We start from the raw sequence: 18,606 nt of genomic DNA, 5'->3' as shown, positions 1-18,606 counted from the left end.
GTATATGTTCTTAATGACTGACAAAAATCAATCCATCTTTTTCTGGTAAAGGCACTTCATTTAGTCACTAATTTTTATTTTCTTATAAAATTAATAAGTTAAAGAATATTAAATCACATAATACCAAAAAAACACTACAGCTTAAACATGTATCATATTACAACTATTACAAGCACTTTGTTACATCATGTTAGTAGATTATATACATTAGAAAGCATTAATACTTAATGGATTCTAATGATGAAATATATTTCATTATGTTTTCAGTTCTTCTGATTTCAAATAGTGCCTAGATAAGATAAGCAACAATACATCTAAAAATGACAAATCATAGGAAAAATGGCTTTTCCATGATGTGTACTACTACTTCCATTTAGATTTTATTAAAATTCACCCTCCACTGAGGCAATAATTTGGATCAGAAAACTGAGTGTTTCATACCCTTGAGGATAAATGATTACAAATGTAGTCTTAGAAATTCTGAAGGTCCCTCAATCTTTAAAATAGACTAGAGAAAAAATAGACAAAATACAGGTGCATTTTGTGGGATTTTATTTGTTGTTATTGTTTTCTTTTTTGAGACAGGCTGTTGCCCAGGCTAGAGTGCAGTGGCATCATTATAGCCCATTGCAACCTCAAACTCCTGGGCTCAACCAATCCTCCTGCCTCAGCCTCCCAAATGCCATTTACTAGCTCTGATATCCTTGGCAAATCACTTAAATTTACTGATTCTTGGTTCCTTTATCTCTAAAACGGGAATGATAATAATAGCTAACATTATGTGCCATGTACTCATTTAATCTTCACAGCCACACAATTATTATCATCCTCATTTTCCTGGAAAATTTTCCAGGAAACTGAGGAACAGAGTGAGTGAGTAACCTGCACAAGATTCTATTCCTCCTTGGTAGTGGAGCAAGGATCTGAACAGGCAGGCTCCCTCCAGGGTCTGTACTTCCCACCTGCCCGCTTTATTGCCTCTCTGATGCCTGGTACAGAGAAGGCATTTGCTAAGTGGTGTTGCTGGGAGAGGAATGAAGAGGACTCTCAATGAGTGAGGAAGGAATCAGGGCGACTTAGAATAGGCTCTGTTTATAGAACTGAAGAGTAAGTAGTATGGAAATAGCACAGGTCCTGATACATTTCTAACTTATACGTCCATAGATGTATAATTCCATAATGATTTTTAAAAGGTTTCAGTACTTTTTGGATTCTTAGTTTTAAGTCTGAAACCAAACGCCTCCAAATCAATGCTTTAAAAAATAAGCACACACGGTCTATGTGTGTGAGTGTGTGTGCACATACTATTCAATATCGTGTAGCACTACTTGAGAGCTATTCTTTTCATACCCATTTTCATTAGGCTGGTACTTGACAGATAAGCTGCAATAAGGCTGTTTTCAGGAAATTCTGTGATTACTTTTCAGTGTATGACATCATGTTTGGCTTTGTTGAAATGTTTGAGTACACTGACTTGGCAAAGAAGGCAAATAATAGACAAGCCAAATGCTGTAAGTAGACAGTTATTCATATTTGAGTTAATAGGTTAAAGATTGACAAAATGAACATATTAAAGAATGACAAAAAGGAACTCTATAATTCATTTTCTCCTTTTCATTTACAATATACTGCTAACTTTCCAAACTAGATTTTCAGAACAGCTTGTTTTTTATTAACTGATGGAAGGAAGCCTTTAGATATCCCTTTTAAAGGAAGAGTAAATGATGAAAATAAAAGGAAATAGAAATTATCTTGAATATGTGTGCCATTTTTTTTTTTTTTTGAGACAGAGTCTCACTCTGTTGTCTGGGCTAGAATGCCATGGCATCAGCCTAGCTCACAGCAACCTCAAACTCCTGGGCTCAAGCAATCCTCCTGCCTCAGCCTCCTGAGTAGCTGGGACTACAGGCATGTGCCACCATGCCTGGCTAGTTTTTTTCTATATATATTAGTTGGCCAATTAATTTCTTTCTATTTATAGTAGAGACCGGGTCTCACTCTTGCTCTGGCTGGTTTCGAACTCCTGACCTCAAGTTATCCGCCCGCCTAGGCCACCCAGAGTGCTAGGATTACAGGTGTGAACCACCGTGCCCGGCCTATGTGTGCCATTTTGATCTTAACACTTCTTGTGTGGGCATAAGGTAATAGTTTTACTAAATTTCTTGACAATACATTCTACCAAGCTTTCAGAAAGTATTTGAAATAATAAAAGAGTATTTCATTTAAGATTTCATCAGTTTTATATATGGGGTAACATTTTTATGTATGGAGGTTACATTTTTCACATAACAAAAATCTGATTTTTCTCATGAGGTTGGTTATTCTTGGTAATAGAATCTTCAGTATGTTTCTTAGAAGTGAATAGCCTACCTTTTTATGAGAGTATGAAGATTTTGTTTTAGAGATGGGAGATCATAGAACTTCTAGTTACAGTTCTGAAGACCCAAAGTACACACATTAAAAGCATAGAAAGGTATTCCTGGGGGGAAATGGGGTTCACACAAGGTTTAGTCACAAACTTAAAATAACTGAAGACTTGTCAAAGAAAATGACATCCCGGAAGGCACAGAAATGTGTGTCACTGTCTTAAAAGGGAGTGTGGAGGCAACTTTAGAATAATTAAAGACATTGTGAGTTGAATCTTGTTGAAGTGTAATGTGAATAGGGGAACTCTGCTGTTTATTCCAATCCTTCAACCACAACTTTGATAAAGAAGACAAATATTGGCTATTTGTAAACTAGATATCCGATGGTTTGTATGACAGTGTATTTTAAGCACCCATACTTTGTCAAAGGAATAGTGGCTTGAAAGAGTTCTAGTGATTGTTAATATAGAAATTACAGCAAGGTTATGAATATTCTGTTTTTCAGATGTGTGTACACAATATTCAAAAGGAAAATATTTTCATAACATAGATGCTTTTAAGTCTTGCTAAAATCAAAACAGTTACTAGTTTTGTAGAACTTCAGGTTTTGACGGATAAACTCTTCTTTGCTTCAAGCTGTAGCAGGAGAGCTACATTTGAAGTTTTTAGTTTCTCTCACAGCCCAATTCTTTTGGAAAAGTACTGCCTCTTTGGAGAAGAAATTCCATATGAAAAATTTTTTGTATGACAGTTTATGCATAACTACAACAATGCAAATAAAATATTAGAACTACATTATATACATATATATTAATAAAACTCAGTATGTATCCTGTTATCCAGCATGCAACAAGGAAAGCAACATCAACTCAAATTTGTTACCAAATTCAAATTTCAGTTATCCCAAGAATAGGTTTCCAAATCATCCCTATTAATTAGATGGCGTATGTCTTTCAGGACACCAAAGGCATTAAAAAGATCACTGTGTTGGATGCAGGAAATTGTGTCTCATAGAACACTGGAAACTGATTCTGACTCTCTCTTCTCCTAGTTCTTGTTTTATATGCGCAGCCTTGCTCATTATGTCCATGTTTGTGGAATGTCCTCCCATCTTTCCTCTATTCATTTATTATTGTACTCAGAGACTTACGGAGCTGAAAGGGGTCTTAGCATTTTACAGATGTCAGAACAAAGCTGGAGGGCGCATCCTGACGAAGTCATGCAGCAGCGAGTGGCAGAGAGACCGTCTCTGGATTATGCCCTGCTGCTTCATGTAGATGAAAACAAATGTGGGAAATCTTAGCTTTCCCTTCAATTCTCAGTTCTAGGCTCAGACTCCAGTAGAGCCATTTCTGACTGTGTAGCAACCCAGGCTACTGTGCCTCCTTGTCTTGTGACCACCAGCAAGTTCTTTTGTCTGCATTTTCTCAGTGTCCTAATCGGTGAAGTGTGGAGCATGACCACTCCTACCTCAGTGTTGTTAAAGGCCTTAAGTAAGTCAGTATTCATGAAGCACTTGGAATAACTTCAGGTCACAATAAGTGTTCAATAAGCATTAGTTGTCATTATTATAATTATCTGTATTAATCACTTTTTCACCCCTACTTTGTATTTTTCATCAATATCACTCAGCACTTACTTGTTTCCTAGCTGCTTTGTTTAGAATGTTAGTTTATTCCAGTTTTCTCTTCCCAGCTCCAGTCATTTCAGGGCAAATTTTCTATATTTCTTTTATATACCTCCCTAGGGCCTTACCCAATGTTTGATGCAAAATAGGGGTACTGAGGGATTTTTTTCCCCCTGCTGGTTGACATTTAGATAAATAGATTTCTAATAGTTAGAGCTCTGGTTAGATAGTTCTAGTTAGATGTTCTCAAAGAAAATCCAGTTACAATGTGGTAGCAGTATAATTAATATGCCAGCGTTCTGTGTTAAAAAAGCAAAGACCATGTATACTCAGTGTTTGCAAAGATCCAGAGAATACATGTTTGGGATGGTTTTAGGAGTAGTAGGTAAGAGGATAGGGCATTTTGTGTTACTACCAAGGCCATTGTATAAAAGATTGTTGAATACCTTCAAAGTCTTTATTGATACTTCAGTAATATGAATAGTATTACTCTAACCTCTGAATTCTAGACAACATTTTACTAAGTCACATGTTAATGCAAGTTCTTGGCTATACATTAGAATTGCTTGGTGAAATTTTTAAAATCCTAATACCCAAGCTATCCTCTAGACCAGTTAATTCAACATCTCTGGGTACCAGAGATTATATCTCTTCTGCTGGTGCCTCTGTGTCTCCAAGTTGGAGAACTACTATGCTAGACTGTTGGGTTGCAAGAATGTTCTTCTATGGCATGTTCACCCAGGCTAGGGCATGAGCTACTTTGCTTATAAAATTCTGTCTAGTAATATGTGGCCAGACATTGACTCACTTTCTAGGAGGGGTTTTGAGGAATGGGGAGATGTTTGCCTGTGGATCCTGTTACCATGGCTCTGTAATACTGAAATGTTATTTTGTTTGATTCATTTCCCTTCCCACAAGACTCTGGATGGAACTGTGTTTTCCTTTCAGCCAGGCAGACTTCTGCAGACTTGTCATTTTCTACACACTGGATCCCTGCTTTATGCCTGACCAGAGGAAAGTGGCAATGCCTGAGTCATGGCTGCTGAGTGTCCTTTGGCACTCTGTGATTTCCCTGGGAGTCCCTTATCCTCCCTAACCTTGTGGCTTCTCTGGCTTGATGAATTTTGTCATGAATGAGAAAAAGCATCATTTGGATATGTCAAAATATAGACTTGTTTTTCTATTGCTTAGACCAGTTATGATTTATGCTGAACAACTTTCCATTGTAGAAGATTCAGTTTCACTACTTAATGCAACATAGGTGTTATAACTTCTGTTGCCCTTTATTAAATATTTTAAAAGTTAGCCTCATATTTATTTAGAAAAATATTTCTTGAGTATCTGCGTTGTGTCAGACATTGTAACAGGTGCTTGGGATATGAAGTTTAAAGACAGAGTCCCTCATAGACTACTTGGGGAGACAACCAAGTGCTATGACGGAGGGATGTATGAACTGCTGTGGTGACCTGTAGAGGGGACACCTATCCAAACATGGGGCAGGGGCAGTGACTGGGGAGGGAGGTCTCTGAGATATGGCCAGGCCATATGTGATGTGGCTTTGTATCGTTATACCCCCAGATCAGCAAGTGAATTCTGTTAATGTTTGGTGTTAAACACAGGCCACATTGAGCCTTGCATTGCCTTCAAAGCACATAAAAGTTAGCCTCCCGGAGAAGAGGGATAAGTGGGAGGAGAGCAGAAGTCTGGGGCCTGCTGTGTCTAAAGGAGAACATATGCTTAGAGGAGTGGGTGAGGAGGGGTCAACCACCAGTGCCTGAGAATGACTGCAGAGCTGGTTCACAGAGGTGGCGAGGGAGTGCAGGGAGAGTGGGTAGGGGTCAGCTGTGCCAGACTTTATAACTGATGCTAAGGAGTTTGCATTTCTCTGGAATCTGATGGGGTGCCATTTGAGATTTAGCAGGGAATTGACAGGATCTTATATGTCATTCAGAGAAATCATTTTGGTAGAATGGGGAGTGAGACAGGGGCAGAGAAACTTGTAAGGAGTGATCATGACATCCCAGGGGAACAGTGATGGGAACCTAGAACCATTTAGGAAAAAAACCCTCAAATTCTGACCTTGTACCACATAACAAAATAAAATTTAGAAGCATTAAATATATCAATGTAAAAATAAAATATTAGAGAGAAATATAGGAGAATTTTTTTGTATCTTGGGGATTGAGAAGAATTTCTTTTTTTGAGACAGTGTCTCACTCTGTCACCCAGGCTGGAGTGTGGAGGCTTGACCATAGCTCACCTGCAGCCTCAAACTGCTGGGCTCTAGGGATCCTCCTGCCTCAGCCTCCCTAGTAGCTGGGACTACAGGTGCATGCCACCATGCCCCGCTAATATTTTTTTTTAATTTTGTATAGGGTGGGGTCTTGCAATTTTTCCCAGGCTAGTCATGAACTTAAGAGGACCTTTTTAAGCATGAGATCAAAGGCCTAAATATAACAAAAATAAGTATTTGTGCATTCTGTGATAGGTGCTAGAGAAATGTGGATTAGTAGACTAGATTTGCAATGTTTGGGGGATGGTCACGCTTGAAGCTCTGACTCAAGGGGGAAGCGGGGCATGGGCAATATATGTAACCTTAACATTTGTACCCCCATAATATGCTGAAATTAGAAAAAAGATATAGAGAAAGATAAGGAAATAAATATTCCAAATGCCTTGGGCTAAGAGCTATATTGGAGTTAAGGAAATGGTTCAGCTGGAACCTATAGGATGAAATGCCAGGGATTTCATTGGGAATTCATTGAGAAATTCATTGAGAATTTCCTTATAGGGAAATAGTATAAATAGGATCCTGTTTTAGAGATGCAGGAAGGAAATCAAGATTTATTGAGAGCCCACTGCTTTAGATACTGTCCTAGGTGCTGTCATATATATTGAGTCACTTAATTCTCACAACTTTAGGAAATAGAGGGCATGGTATTTCCATTTACAGACAAGAAAACTCAAAAAGAATAAGTTATTTGTCTAAGGTCACAAAGCTAGTAAATGAGAGAATTTTTAAATTTAACTTCCTATTCCTGGCAATGTTTTTAGCACATATTTATTAATAAATTTTATTTCTTTAGAGGATTTTTAGGTTCCCAGCAAAATTGAGTGAAAAGTACAGAGAGTTCCCATACACCCTGTGTCCCCACACATGAGAAATCTCCCCTGTTCTCAATGTCCTGTCCCATGGAAGCACATTTGTTACATTCAGTGAACCTGCAGTGACATATCATTGTCACCCAAAATTTACTCTTAGTGCTGTACATTCTGTGGGTTTAAAAAATTTGTGTGATGATGTATATCTATGTCATTAGTAGTATTATACAGAATAGTTAGTTTCACTGCCCTGAAAATCCTCTGTGCTCTGCCTATTCGTCCCTCCCCACGCCCAAACCCTGGAAGGGATTCATCTTTTTATGGTCTCCATAGTTTTGCCTTTTCTAGAATGTCATATAGTTGAAATCATATTGTATGTAGCCTTTCCAATTTACTTCTTTCACTAAGTAATGTGCATATTTAAGTTTGCCTTGTGTCTTTTCTTGGCTTGATATTAAATAGTTCATTTCCTTTTAGTGCTGAATAGTATTCCATTGTCTACATGTACCGCAGTTTATTTGTCCATTCACCTACTGGAGAGCATCTTGGTTGCTTCCAGATTTTGGCAATTATGAATAAAGCTGCTGTGAATGTCCATGTGCAGGTTTTAGTGTGGACATAAGTTTTCAATTCATTTGGGTAAATACCAAGGAGTGCGGTTGCTGGATTATATGGTTAGAGTAGGGGTCCCTAACCTTTTGGGCACCAGAGACCAGTTTCATGGAAGACAATTTTTCCATGGATGTGGTGGGTAGGGAGGAGAGAAGGTGGAGCTCTGTGGTTCGATTCCTAACAGGCCACAGACTGGTACCAGTCCATGGTCCAGGAGTTGGGGACTGCATGGTTAGAGTATGTTTAGTTTTGTAAAAAACTGCCACTGCCACACTGTCTTCCAAAGAGGCTATACCATTTTGCATTCCCATCAGCAATGAATGAAAGTTCCTGTGTTTGCACATTTTTACCAGTATTTGGTATTATCAGTGTTTTGGATTTTGGTCATTGATAGATTTAAGTGATATCTCACTGTTGTCCTAATTTTCAATTCCCTAATGACATATGGTGCTAAACACCTTTTCATGTATGTTTATTTGCCATCTGTTTTATCTTTTGTGAGGTGTCTGTTTAGGTGTTTTGCCCATTTTTTAATTATGTTGTTTGTTTTCTTACTGTTGAGTTATTTATTCATGTTTAATATCTGAGGTAAATCTAAGAGGGTCACCTTATAGAAAAGAAAAAGAGCATCCCTTGATAGCCAAGCTGGGAGCTGCTTATGTCCTCACATTGAACATAAGCAATTTTATCAAACATAATCATTGGACAAGGCCACTCTATGACTGTAATGATATGAGGCAAAACAACCTACTCTGTAATCATCTTAAACACAGACAAAAGCAAGAATGTGGTACAAACCACGAAAATGACCAACATCCCACTCTCCATGCAAACATAACTGCTGTTGCTTTTTTACCAATTGCAGATTTAGCATCACTCCATTCCTAATGCCTCCTGGATAGAAATGAAGGTACTCAGTGATAATATTGCCTCCACTTTTGTGATAGTCCCAAATCCAGAGGCAAAACTACCTTTTTCTGAAACTTCCCAAACAGTACTGGGAGGTTTCCTAGATGCAGAGCTATCAGTACTAACACTGAGAAATTCGTGGACAAACCTGGCCACCCTGCTCTCTGAAATAACATAACACAAGCCTAAGTATTTCAACCCGCCCCTCCCAATGCCCTCTTACTGAGCTGCCTCCCAGTTCCCCATGGCGTTTGGTCTCCCTTGTTGCACATAGTTCCAATAAAGCTAACCTTGTTTAACTTCAAATTGGTCCTGGTGGTCTTTGGTGATGAGCAAAGATCAGTCAACAGATGCAAAGCAAAACAAATACTATGGCAGCGATTTTAGTAGGTCACTCCCTAACAGTAATGTTTCAAATGATTAATTTACCTCTAGCAATAAACAGTAAAAAATTACATAACTTATGGGGAAGCCAAATAGCATCATGAATCTTACCATAAAAGAAAAAAATGTCCAGAAAATATTGTGATGCCATGACAGGAAGGACTTTGTTTTGTTGTCTTTATAAGAATTTCCCTTCCTTTCTGTCTCTCAGGGATCATGTCAGACCACCAGTTTGGTAACCAGTTTATGTGCAGTGTGGTGGCCTCTCACGTGAGTCACCTGCCCACAACCAACCTCAGCTTCGTCTGGATCGCTCCCCCTGCAGGCACAGGCTGTGTGAATTTCATGTAAGTACCCAAGCGTCTGTGACACGTACAGAAGGCAAATACTTACAACCTCTCATGGGGTTACATATAGAGCAACTGCTTAAATGTATTATTTTCACAGGTTTGACCTTAATTAAAGCCACTAATTTTGGTATCAAAAAAGATCAAAACTGCTTTTTTTAAATAACTTGTTTTTGCATATTTATTTATACTTCCAAAGTTCTGAGTTGGATTTTAGCTGACAAAAACACAAGCAGATAAAAATAAGTGAATTGGTGGGGGGGCAGGGTGTGGAGAATGGAGGGAAGTTGTTCAGAGGGTACCAGATTTCAGTTAGGAGAAACAAGTTTAGAGATCTATTGCACAGCATGGTAACTCTAGTTAATAATAATGTATTATATATTTCAAACTTTAAACATTTTCATTAAAAAAATGGTAAGTATGTGAAGTGATGGATATGTTAATTTGCTTGTTTTAATCATTCCACACTGTAAACATACATCAAAACATCCCATTGTATTCCATAAATATATCTATAATTATTATCTGTCAATTTAAAAAATACAAATAATTCAGGGTAATTGGAAAATGAGTGTTCAGAAAATAAGATGAAAGCAGGTACAAAAAATGCTATAAGGCTCCATCCACTTTTTGAAAGAAGACCACAATTTAGTTTTGAGCATTCCGGCCATTAGTGCCAATTGGGAAGTGCGATTGGTTAGGAGATTCATGGTGGCCAGAAGTCGGGTGCTTGTAGAAGCCTAATGACGGTCTCATGTGCATCGTTAAGAGGAAACTGGGGAATGTAGCGATGCCCATCACTAGCGATGCCCTCAACAGCATCCTTAGATAAACACTGCACTATGGCCACAAGCTGTGACTTGTGACATCTGTCTCTCAATATAGACTATACCCTACTCCTGCTCCAGGCTCACCATTCCTCATCCTTCTTATTCAGCTCTTTTTCACAACTTTTTTTTTTTTTACTTCTAACACTTGATATCCTTCACTTATTTAATTACATGCATCATTAATCATTTGTTTCTTCTCACTAAAATGCAAGCTTCTCGAAGGCAAGAATTTTTTCTGTTTTGTTCACTAATTTGCCACAGCTGTCTAGAACAGTCCCCGGCACACAGGAAGCACTTGCTAAATGTTCGGCCAATAGTAGAATGTCTAAGGCAGTTCAGAAACAACTGTTCTATGGGCAGTAAAGCAAAACGGAGCTGGAAGGCATCCTGAATGATTTTCTCTTCCAACCTCCTGCTCAGGCAACAAAATCCTATATAGCCTGTGTACTCCAGAATTTACCACTGCCTTTTCTTCCCTCTGGATAGCACACAGTTCAGTGCCAGGGGTTTTTATGGCTCTCACATCACTGATTATATATTCTTTCTGCCCATCCTCTGGGTTACCCAGGCTGCCAACTTCATCCATAGAGCTGGTTGACATTTAATCCCGTCATTTTCTCCCTCAGAAAGTTTTTTATACCTTTTCTTTCCAGTATCTCTTGCTAAGATGATTGTAGTAGCTTTGTAATTAATCTGCTCACCTCCAGCCTACTTTTCCTCTACTCCATCTTATGTATTTGTTGTCCAGTTAATCTTCTGAAGGTACTACCTTGATGTGTCAAAACTTGGCTAAGCCTAAAACTCCCTTTTGAAGACCAGGCCTTTGGCATGGGTTTGAAGGCCTTTCCCAATATTGCTGTTTGTCTTCTCTCTTACCCACTGTGGCACACGCCTCCTGGTAAAGCATGAACTGCAGGGCCTCCCAACCATGCTGTGACTTTCTTTCTTTCTCCATGCATTTCCCTTGGCCTGGAATGCTTTTTTGTATCAATCCCAATGTTAAAATCTTACCTATTCTTCAATACCTGTTTAAAATACCAACTCTTCTGTAAAACCTGCCATGGTATCAACAACAAAAGGGATATGCATTGTCACATTTTGCTTGTTACTCAATTATTGTGCTGATTATATTTTACTATACTTGATTCAATTTCTGGCCTTTTCAGTTAGGTTAGATTGGACAGGGACAAATTCTTATTTCATTTTGAATCTCCCATATTTGATACCCAGGTGTCCTCAAACTACGACTCGCGGGCCACATGCGGGTGTTTTTGCCCATTTGGTTTTTTTTTACTTCAAAATAAGATAGATGCAGTGTGCATAAGAATTTGTTCATAGTTTTTTTAAACTATAGTCTGGCCCTCCAATGGTCTGAGGGACAGTGAACTGGCCCCCTGTTTAAAAAGTTTGAGGACACCTGTACAGTGTCTCATATACACAGATATCAGGGAAAATGTCCCCTGCATTATATGGTGTTCAGTGTTGTCATTCCTGTAGTTAGTTTAATAGTGACGCCTCACTGTTTTTTTTTTTTCATATTTTCTTTTACTCATATTGGCACTTGCAAAAATAATTTAAATATTCTTGCCATATATAACTACTTAATTTAAAATAAGAACGACTTTCTTGAAAGATAAAACACAAAGTAAATCTATGTCAGCAATATAGAACTGCCTCTTTCCAAATAGAGATAAGTGTTTAGTTAAATCTGTTTAAAAATGATATTTGATGGCTTATGATCTCACTGTTTCTGTGATATGAAATTTTTTTTCCTCAGGAATAACTTAAATATTTTGAGTCTTAACTCCAGTGTTTTCTTAGTAGTTGGTCAGAAAAATGCAATTTGGTCAGAAGTGATTTTTCCTCACTGCAAAGAAGTTTACACACCCTCACTTGCATTTCCCAATAAAATTTTGCTGATAAAATTTCCCCTTTTTAACACTCTTGACAAACAGATTTAAGTATTTATTGTAAGCCATGACAATGTTGAATGTTAAGCTGCTTCCTACCTTGGCAAAATGCTTTTGTTGATCTCTTTTTCTAATCAGTTTGTGAGAGAGTACAGGAAAAGTGAAGATTGAACATGGACCACTGAAACAATTTATTTAAAAGATTCTCAACTAGAGTCTTGCAATTTCCTACCTTTATTCCTACTCAGTATTTATTGTGTGTTGAGTAGAGTGACATATAAGAGTTAGTTTTGTAATTAGTAAGTGTCCAGCAATACTTGAAGGGGATTGCTAATATTTAACGTTAATTTTAAGTATTAAAGAAAAACAAATCACACAAAAACCTATAGCATTTGAAAGTAAATTTACCATGAGTCTCTTTTCTTATTAACCTTGTAAGTTAAATTGTTCACTTTTTAAGGGAGGGAAGGATTATTTCTTAGAAATTAAACTTCAGCCATGCTTATATGCTTTTGTGATATATTCAGTATAACTTTTTAATGTCATTAATTAATTCATATTGTTATTTAATTTTTAACATAATTATTTTCTTTTTCTAATTAGATTTTTAAATCCTCCAAGGTCAAGGACTATGTATAGTAGTTTTTATATACCTAACAGTTCCTAACACTGAACTATATAGGCAATAAAAGGCTCTCAGTAAATATTTTTTAATAGCTAATGATAATATTATACTTCATTGATTCTAAGATACAGATTTTCTTTTTTACATTATGGGATCTCAGAAGTAGGGTTGCATTTTACATTTGACGACATCCTACAGTTATACTTGGCAGAATTTGCTTTACTTCTTTATATATTACGGTCGATGGTGTGTTGTATTTGAAAAAAGTCTAGCAACTAACGTTTGTCATTCACCCATGTACATGATTTTCCTAAGGCTGGCCATAGAATTGACGCTACACCCAATTGTATTATATAATCTCATATTAGTAAGTTAATGTATGATGCAAATGCTGATTTTTAAAACCCAATTACCTATTTAAAATCCCCTTTAAAAAAATCCTATACCAAGAATTATGGAACATTTGAACTGAAGTTAAAGACATACATATGTTGTGTGTGCCTTTCCCAGTGAAGAGTAAGTGGCATGCTGTCTGAGTAAATCATGTTTTATTGGTAACCCACTTAGTCACATAGTCATTTCAGCTGTCTGTTTACTGACTTCCTTGTTACAAGTAATCAAGTGAGAGACATAGAGGAGAGATGCCATGAGGATAAAATGCTGGCTGTACTCGAACAGATGTAGAAAATGGGCTAGAGTTGTTTTTATCATGATTTTTATGACACTTGTTGATAACTTTTATGTTTTAAGTTATAAATTTGCTTTAAGATTTGCTTAGTATCCACATCTTATGGAAGTAAAGTTTGTCTTTACTTTTATATTTGATTGAAGTCTTCAGTGACTAGTAAACCTCAAGTTAAAAAAGTACTTAATTATCTAAACTTCTTGGATATAAATCCCCTTCCCCTAAAATTTCCCAAGGAGGGGAGAGAGCCAGGGAGGGAGGGACAAGGATAAAGGAAGAGGAAGAGGAGGAGGGGAGAGGGACAAAGGGGGATGGGGGAAGGAGGGAAGGAGAGAAGAAGGGGAGAAAGAAAGGAGGTATCAAAAGACCAAAGTAAGGAATTCTCTAAGCCATCTAACTCTAAAAGTGAGAAACTACCAGGGAAAGGAAGTTGTAAAGTAGCACCTACAATATTAACAATGGTTTTGAAAATTTATATTGTTCCAGCCACTGTTCTAAATAGTTTACCTCTCTTAATCTATTTAATTCTCACAGTGATTGTGTAAAGTAGGTAATGCTATTATCTCAATTTACAGATGAAGGGAATTGAAGGGCAGAGATATTAAATAACTTGCTTAAGGTAACTTACCTAGTGAGTGACACAATCTGGTTTCAGAGCAGGTGATTTTTGCCACGTCACTACAGTTGTCCTTAGAATGAATGATGACTTGTCTATTTTGTTGTGGTTAAATACACACGATATTGATACAATGAAAATTAAATAGAGTTTGCTTTTTCAAGTGGCCAACATATGTTTTCTATCTACATTTTGAAATCTGTCTCTATATGGCATATAATAATATCTGATTCATTTGAATATTGAAAGGCACCACTATAAAATTCTGAAATGTGGAGAACATAGTGTTCTAAGGTGTCAAACATGAGTTTGATCTTGATATGTATAATGTAGGTCCATTCTTTGGATGTTGATTTTATGCTATCCCTTGTCACAAGGGTACTTCTTATAGGGAATTGCGAATTAGCAGCAAAATTCATCACAAATTTAGGTTTAACTGGACAGAGATACTGTCATAATATTAGAGTAAAAATTGAACATTAAAGAGGATCAGATTTGTGCCTATATTAGTGATTATTTAACCTTATGTGAATTTCCTCAAAACTGAAAACAGAATGAACCAAGCAGTATTCTGTTTAAGATATGGAGCATTGACAAAGAATGGACCCAGGTTAGCAAAGAGGAACGCAGGAGGACTGTGTCTGAACATTTGATGTTTTAAAGGAAGTGTCTCCTAGAGGGATCGTTTTCTTGAAGTACACTAAACAAGAAGAAGAAAAAATCATTTTAAAAATTGAAGACACAAGCAGTTTCTGAACCCCTTCAGACTCAAAATGATACAGAGCGAGAGATTTGAAGTGCTGTTTTGAGTGTATCTCAGATGCCTTTAATTTTTGATGAGAGCCATTCCAGTCCATCTGGGGGATTCTTTAGAAAAGATAGTGTGGTTGCCCACTTCTGTCTGTCAAAAAGAAACATCACAGAGGTATTTGCCTCGTTACTTAAACATTTGAAGTAAAACTGGGGACTCACCCATGAGTATGTTTATTGGGGGTACATTCACACCTATACATAAGGATACTAATAACTGATACATGCAAATGTTATTTTTACTTTCTGGATTATACATAGCTTACTACAAAAATAAATTACTTCTCATGTAAGCCTGAAATGATTATATCCACACTGTTAGATAAAACCAGATGTGCTATTTTCCAGAGGTGGAATTTCATCTATCTCTTAAATAGTAAGTCTATTATTTTTTTCTGATGGTCTAGTGTTTTTTTTAACAAACATTTCCCAACTTGAGACAATTATTTCAGGGCTGCTCAAAAATGTACCTCTGAATGGCAGGATAAAAAAAATATTATCTATCCTTAAAGGTAAATAACTAGGAGTCTAACTGATAGTTCTCACTTCCTCTTAGGTCTCTGCTTTCCATCAAAGTTAAATAACCAATTAGACTTAGACAAGGAGGCAGTGTAAGTTCAGGGACTAATATGTGTTCTTATAGATCAACACTTTGGGAAATGAGGTCAAAATGCTTCCTGGGAATTTATTTTTAATTTTAGGGAGTGTGGTTGAGATAATATGTCCATAAATCTCCAAGAAGGCTTGAAGAAATTATTTTTATTAAACAGTATATATATTTTAATTTAACATATTCAAAAGGCTAAACTGCTCTCTTCATTTCCCCTTCTCTCTTTTCTCCTTTCCTGTGTCTCCTCCTTCTAGGAAGTCACAGTGTAAACAGCACCAGTTATATTAGGGCAATCTACTGGAGTCCTCACTAGGAGATTTCTTTGCACCAAAATGATAAGGCCATCAGAGAAGTTGGACTACTTTACAGTGGAAAACTTTCTAGTAATAAAATAATTTTAACCAGGTTCCCAGGATGGGCCTGAATAGTTGCATTAATAAATTTGTTCTTTTTCAAAATCTCTGCTTTTTGTTTCTTTTTAGACAGAAATGTTAGGTTTTCCCTAATGTTGACTCTAGAAGCAAAAAAAAAAAAAAAAACCAGTCCTATGACAAAACCACCTCTTACCTTCTTCTTTTTCTTTCATGTAATGGTGTGAGAATTCAAGGAGGGCACTCAAGTAAATGGACTCAAGTTTGGAATCCACAAAATGCTCCTTATTACAGAGCCTTGTGGTCTAGATGGGATTACTAGTGTACTTGGCACTTCTTATTTGAAAAACCACATGGAACATTTGTGAGAGCAAAAAGACCAAAGTCAATAAATATAAAAGCTTTATGTGTTACAATTATTAGAAGTTCCCTAAACCAAATAGAAATTTTCTGAATGAGGTATGGGCAGAGATTTGGGTTATTTTTCCATTACTAGAATTGATTAAACCACTTTTAGAAGCCCTAAGTGTGAAATTTCATTTTTCCAAACTGCCCACATAGTCAAATAGTGATGACAAAGATGTCTGAGAAATAGGCGAATAAGTTTTTCTCATGGCAGCAATAACTCCATGGTTTGCCAATATAGTCACTTGGATAATATATACTAGCAGCAGCATATTAGGAAGGTCTAATTTTAGTAAATCTTTGAATATTAAGGCATTATTACAAGCATGAAATACAATTTTGATTGTTTCTTCCAGATAAGAATTTTTTAAAGAATTTACTTTGTCCTCTATGACTTATTTGGACATATACATATTACGTACACACACACACACACACTCTCATGTGTGTATACACATGTACACGTCATCTTAGTTCATTTTGTGCTGCTATTACCGAACACCTGACACTGGATAATTTATAAACAATAGAAGTTCATTTGTCTCAAGGTTCTGGAGACTGGGAAGTCCAAGATCACAGGGCCACATCTAGTGAGGGCCTTCTTGTTGTGTTATAACACAATGGCAGAAGGCGTCACATGGCAAAACATGCATGCCCAAGAGTGGAAGGAGGCCAAACTCATCCTTCTTTCAGGAACACATTGCCAAGTTGCCTAACCCATTCCCGCAATAATGGCATTAATCCGTTCTTGAGGGCAGAGTCCTCATGACTTAATCACCTTTTTAAAAGGTCCCACCTCTCAACACTGCTGCATTAAGGATTACGTTTCCAACAAATGAACTTTGATACATTCAAATCATAGCACAGAAATATGCATACACATGCACACACACACACACACTGTAAAATTTGTTTAGAGCTGTTCTTTCCAACATGGTAGCTACAAGCCATGTGTGGCTATTGAAGTTTAATTAAAATTTAATAAAATAAAAAATTCAGTTCCTCAGTTATACCAGCCACATTTCAAGTTCTCAGTAGTCATATAGGGCTAATGACTATTTTATTGGACAGCACAAATGTAGAACATTTCCATCCTTACTGAAAGTTTTATTGTATAGCATGGGTTTAAAGAATCTGTTGAATTATCTTTTCCTCTAATCTTACCTTAATATTTACAGAAGGTAACCATGCACTTCAAAGGACATATAGAAAGAGTAAAGCAAAACTAAGGTTTTGAAATTATCATGTGAACTTGAACCATCATAACTTCTAACCTCAACAAGCAAGACCGTGTAAAGAACTGGTTACCTTATTGTTCATTTTAGCTGTATTTGCCACTGCAGCGATTTCTGTGGTCTTTATGGGCAGTGGTAAGCCAAGTATGACAGGTGAGAATTGCCTCTGGTTACCATCTCTTACAGTGCTCAGAGCATAGTGCTGCTCATTGGCTACCTTGGGCCAAGGCATGTCTCAAGCCAAATCAAGTGTGAAAACAAAAATTTTTTTTAAAAATAAAGTTTGATATTTTTACCAAAATCAAAATGTACACAGACCATGTTAAAGCAAATTTTTGTAAAAAGAAAAACTGGAAAGAAAGGTAAAAGTTGTAGGATACAAGAAATTATGATGTGATACAATAATTAATGATGAGCAAAGAAATTAGTATCTTAGAAACTCTAAGCATTGAATATGCAAATTAATTTACATATAAAATATATACCATAAACTAGGATAGAATTTAAAAGCAATGTATAAGTAAAATTCTAAGCAACATTTGTATATAATATGGGAGAAGGAAGAATCAGTATTAAGGTTTTCTAATGTCTTCAAATTCTTTTGCAAGAAGGTTGTAAGTTTAGTTAAGGATGATTGGTAAAGACATAAATGTAAAGAACAGAAATAACATTATAAGTTCCAAATTATGAGGGTGATGAGGAAAGGATTCAAGAATGTTATATTAATCCCTCCAAAGAAAGGAAAAAAAACAAATTTTAAAATCATAGAAATATAAAATGTAATATAATACTAGTAATCTAAATAAATCAGTAATTACAATAAATGTAAACAGATTAAATTCACCAGTTGAAACACTGACTTTTAGAATGCAGTTTCAAAAATCCAGCAATGTACTGCTTCCAAGAGACAAAACTAAACATAATGGCACAAAAACGGTGAAAGTAAACAGATGGGAAAGGACAGCAGGCAAGTGCTAATAACTTGGTAAGTTGGTGTCACTATATTAATATCAGACAAAGTAAGTAAAACTTAATTGTATTAAGGATAAAATTATAATTACCTAAGAACAAAATAACTTACATATAGACAAAGCTGAAAGAAACATGCAAAATTGAAAACTGCCTTTGAAGTGGCAGAATACTGAGTATTTTTAATACTCAG

General features: G+C 36.5%; 1 protein-coding gene across 3 annotated transcripts in view; it reads left to right on the top strand.

Moving 5' to 3' along the window:
* Positions 1-18,606, top strand: part of RELN (reelin) — a 457,647-nt gene that overhangs the window by 122,993 nt on the left and 316,048 nt on the right. For all 3 annotated transcript variants that reach the window (XM_012747047.2, XM_012747038.2, XM_076006499.1), the window contains exon 3: positions 9,212-9,347. In XM_012747047.2, the coding sequence (XP_012602501.2) occupies positions 9,212-9,347 (136 nt within the window). The remainder of the gene's footprint in view (positions 1-9,211; positions 9,348-18,606) is intronic.

Source organism: Microcebus murinus, chromosome 9 (assembly GCF_040939455.1).
Source record: "Microcebus murinus isolate Inina chromosome 9, M.murinus_Inina_mat1.0, whole genome shotgun sequence".
Classification (NCBI taxonomy): domain Eukaryota; kingdom Metazoa; phylum Chordata; class Mammalia; order Primates; family Cheirogaleidae; genus Microcebus; species Microcebus murinus.
Note: the sequence above shows the minus strand (reverse complement) of the source record. Positions and strands in the feature narration are given on the sequence as shown.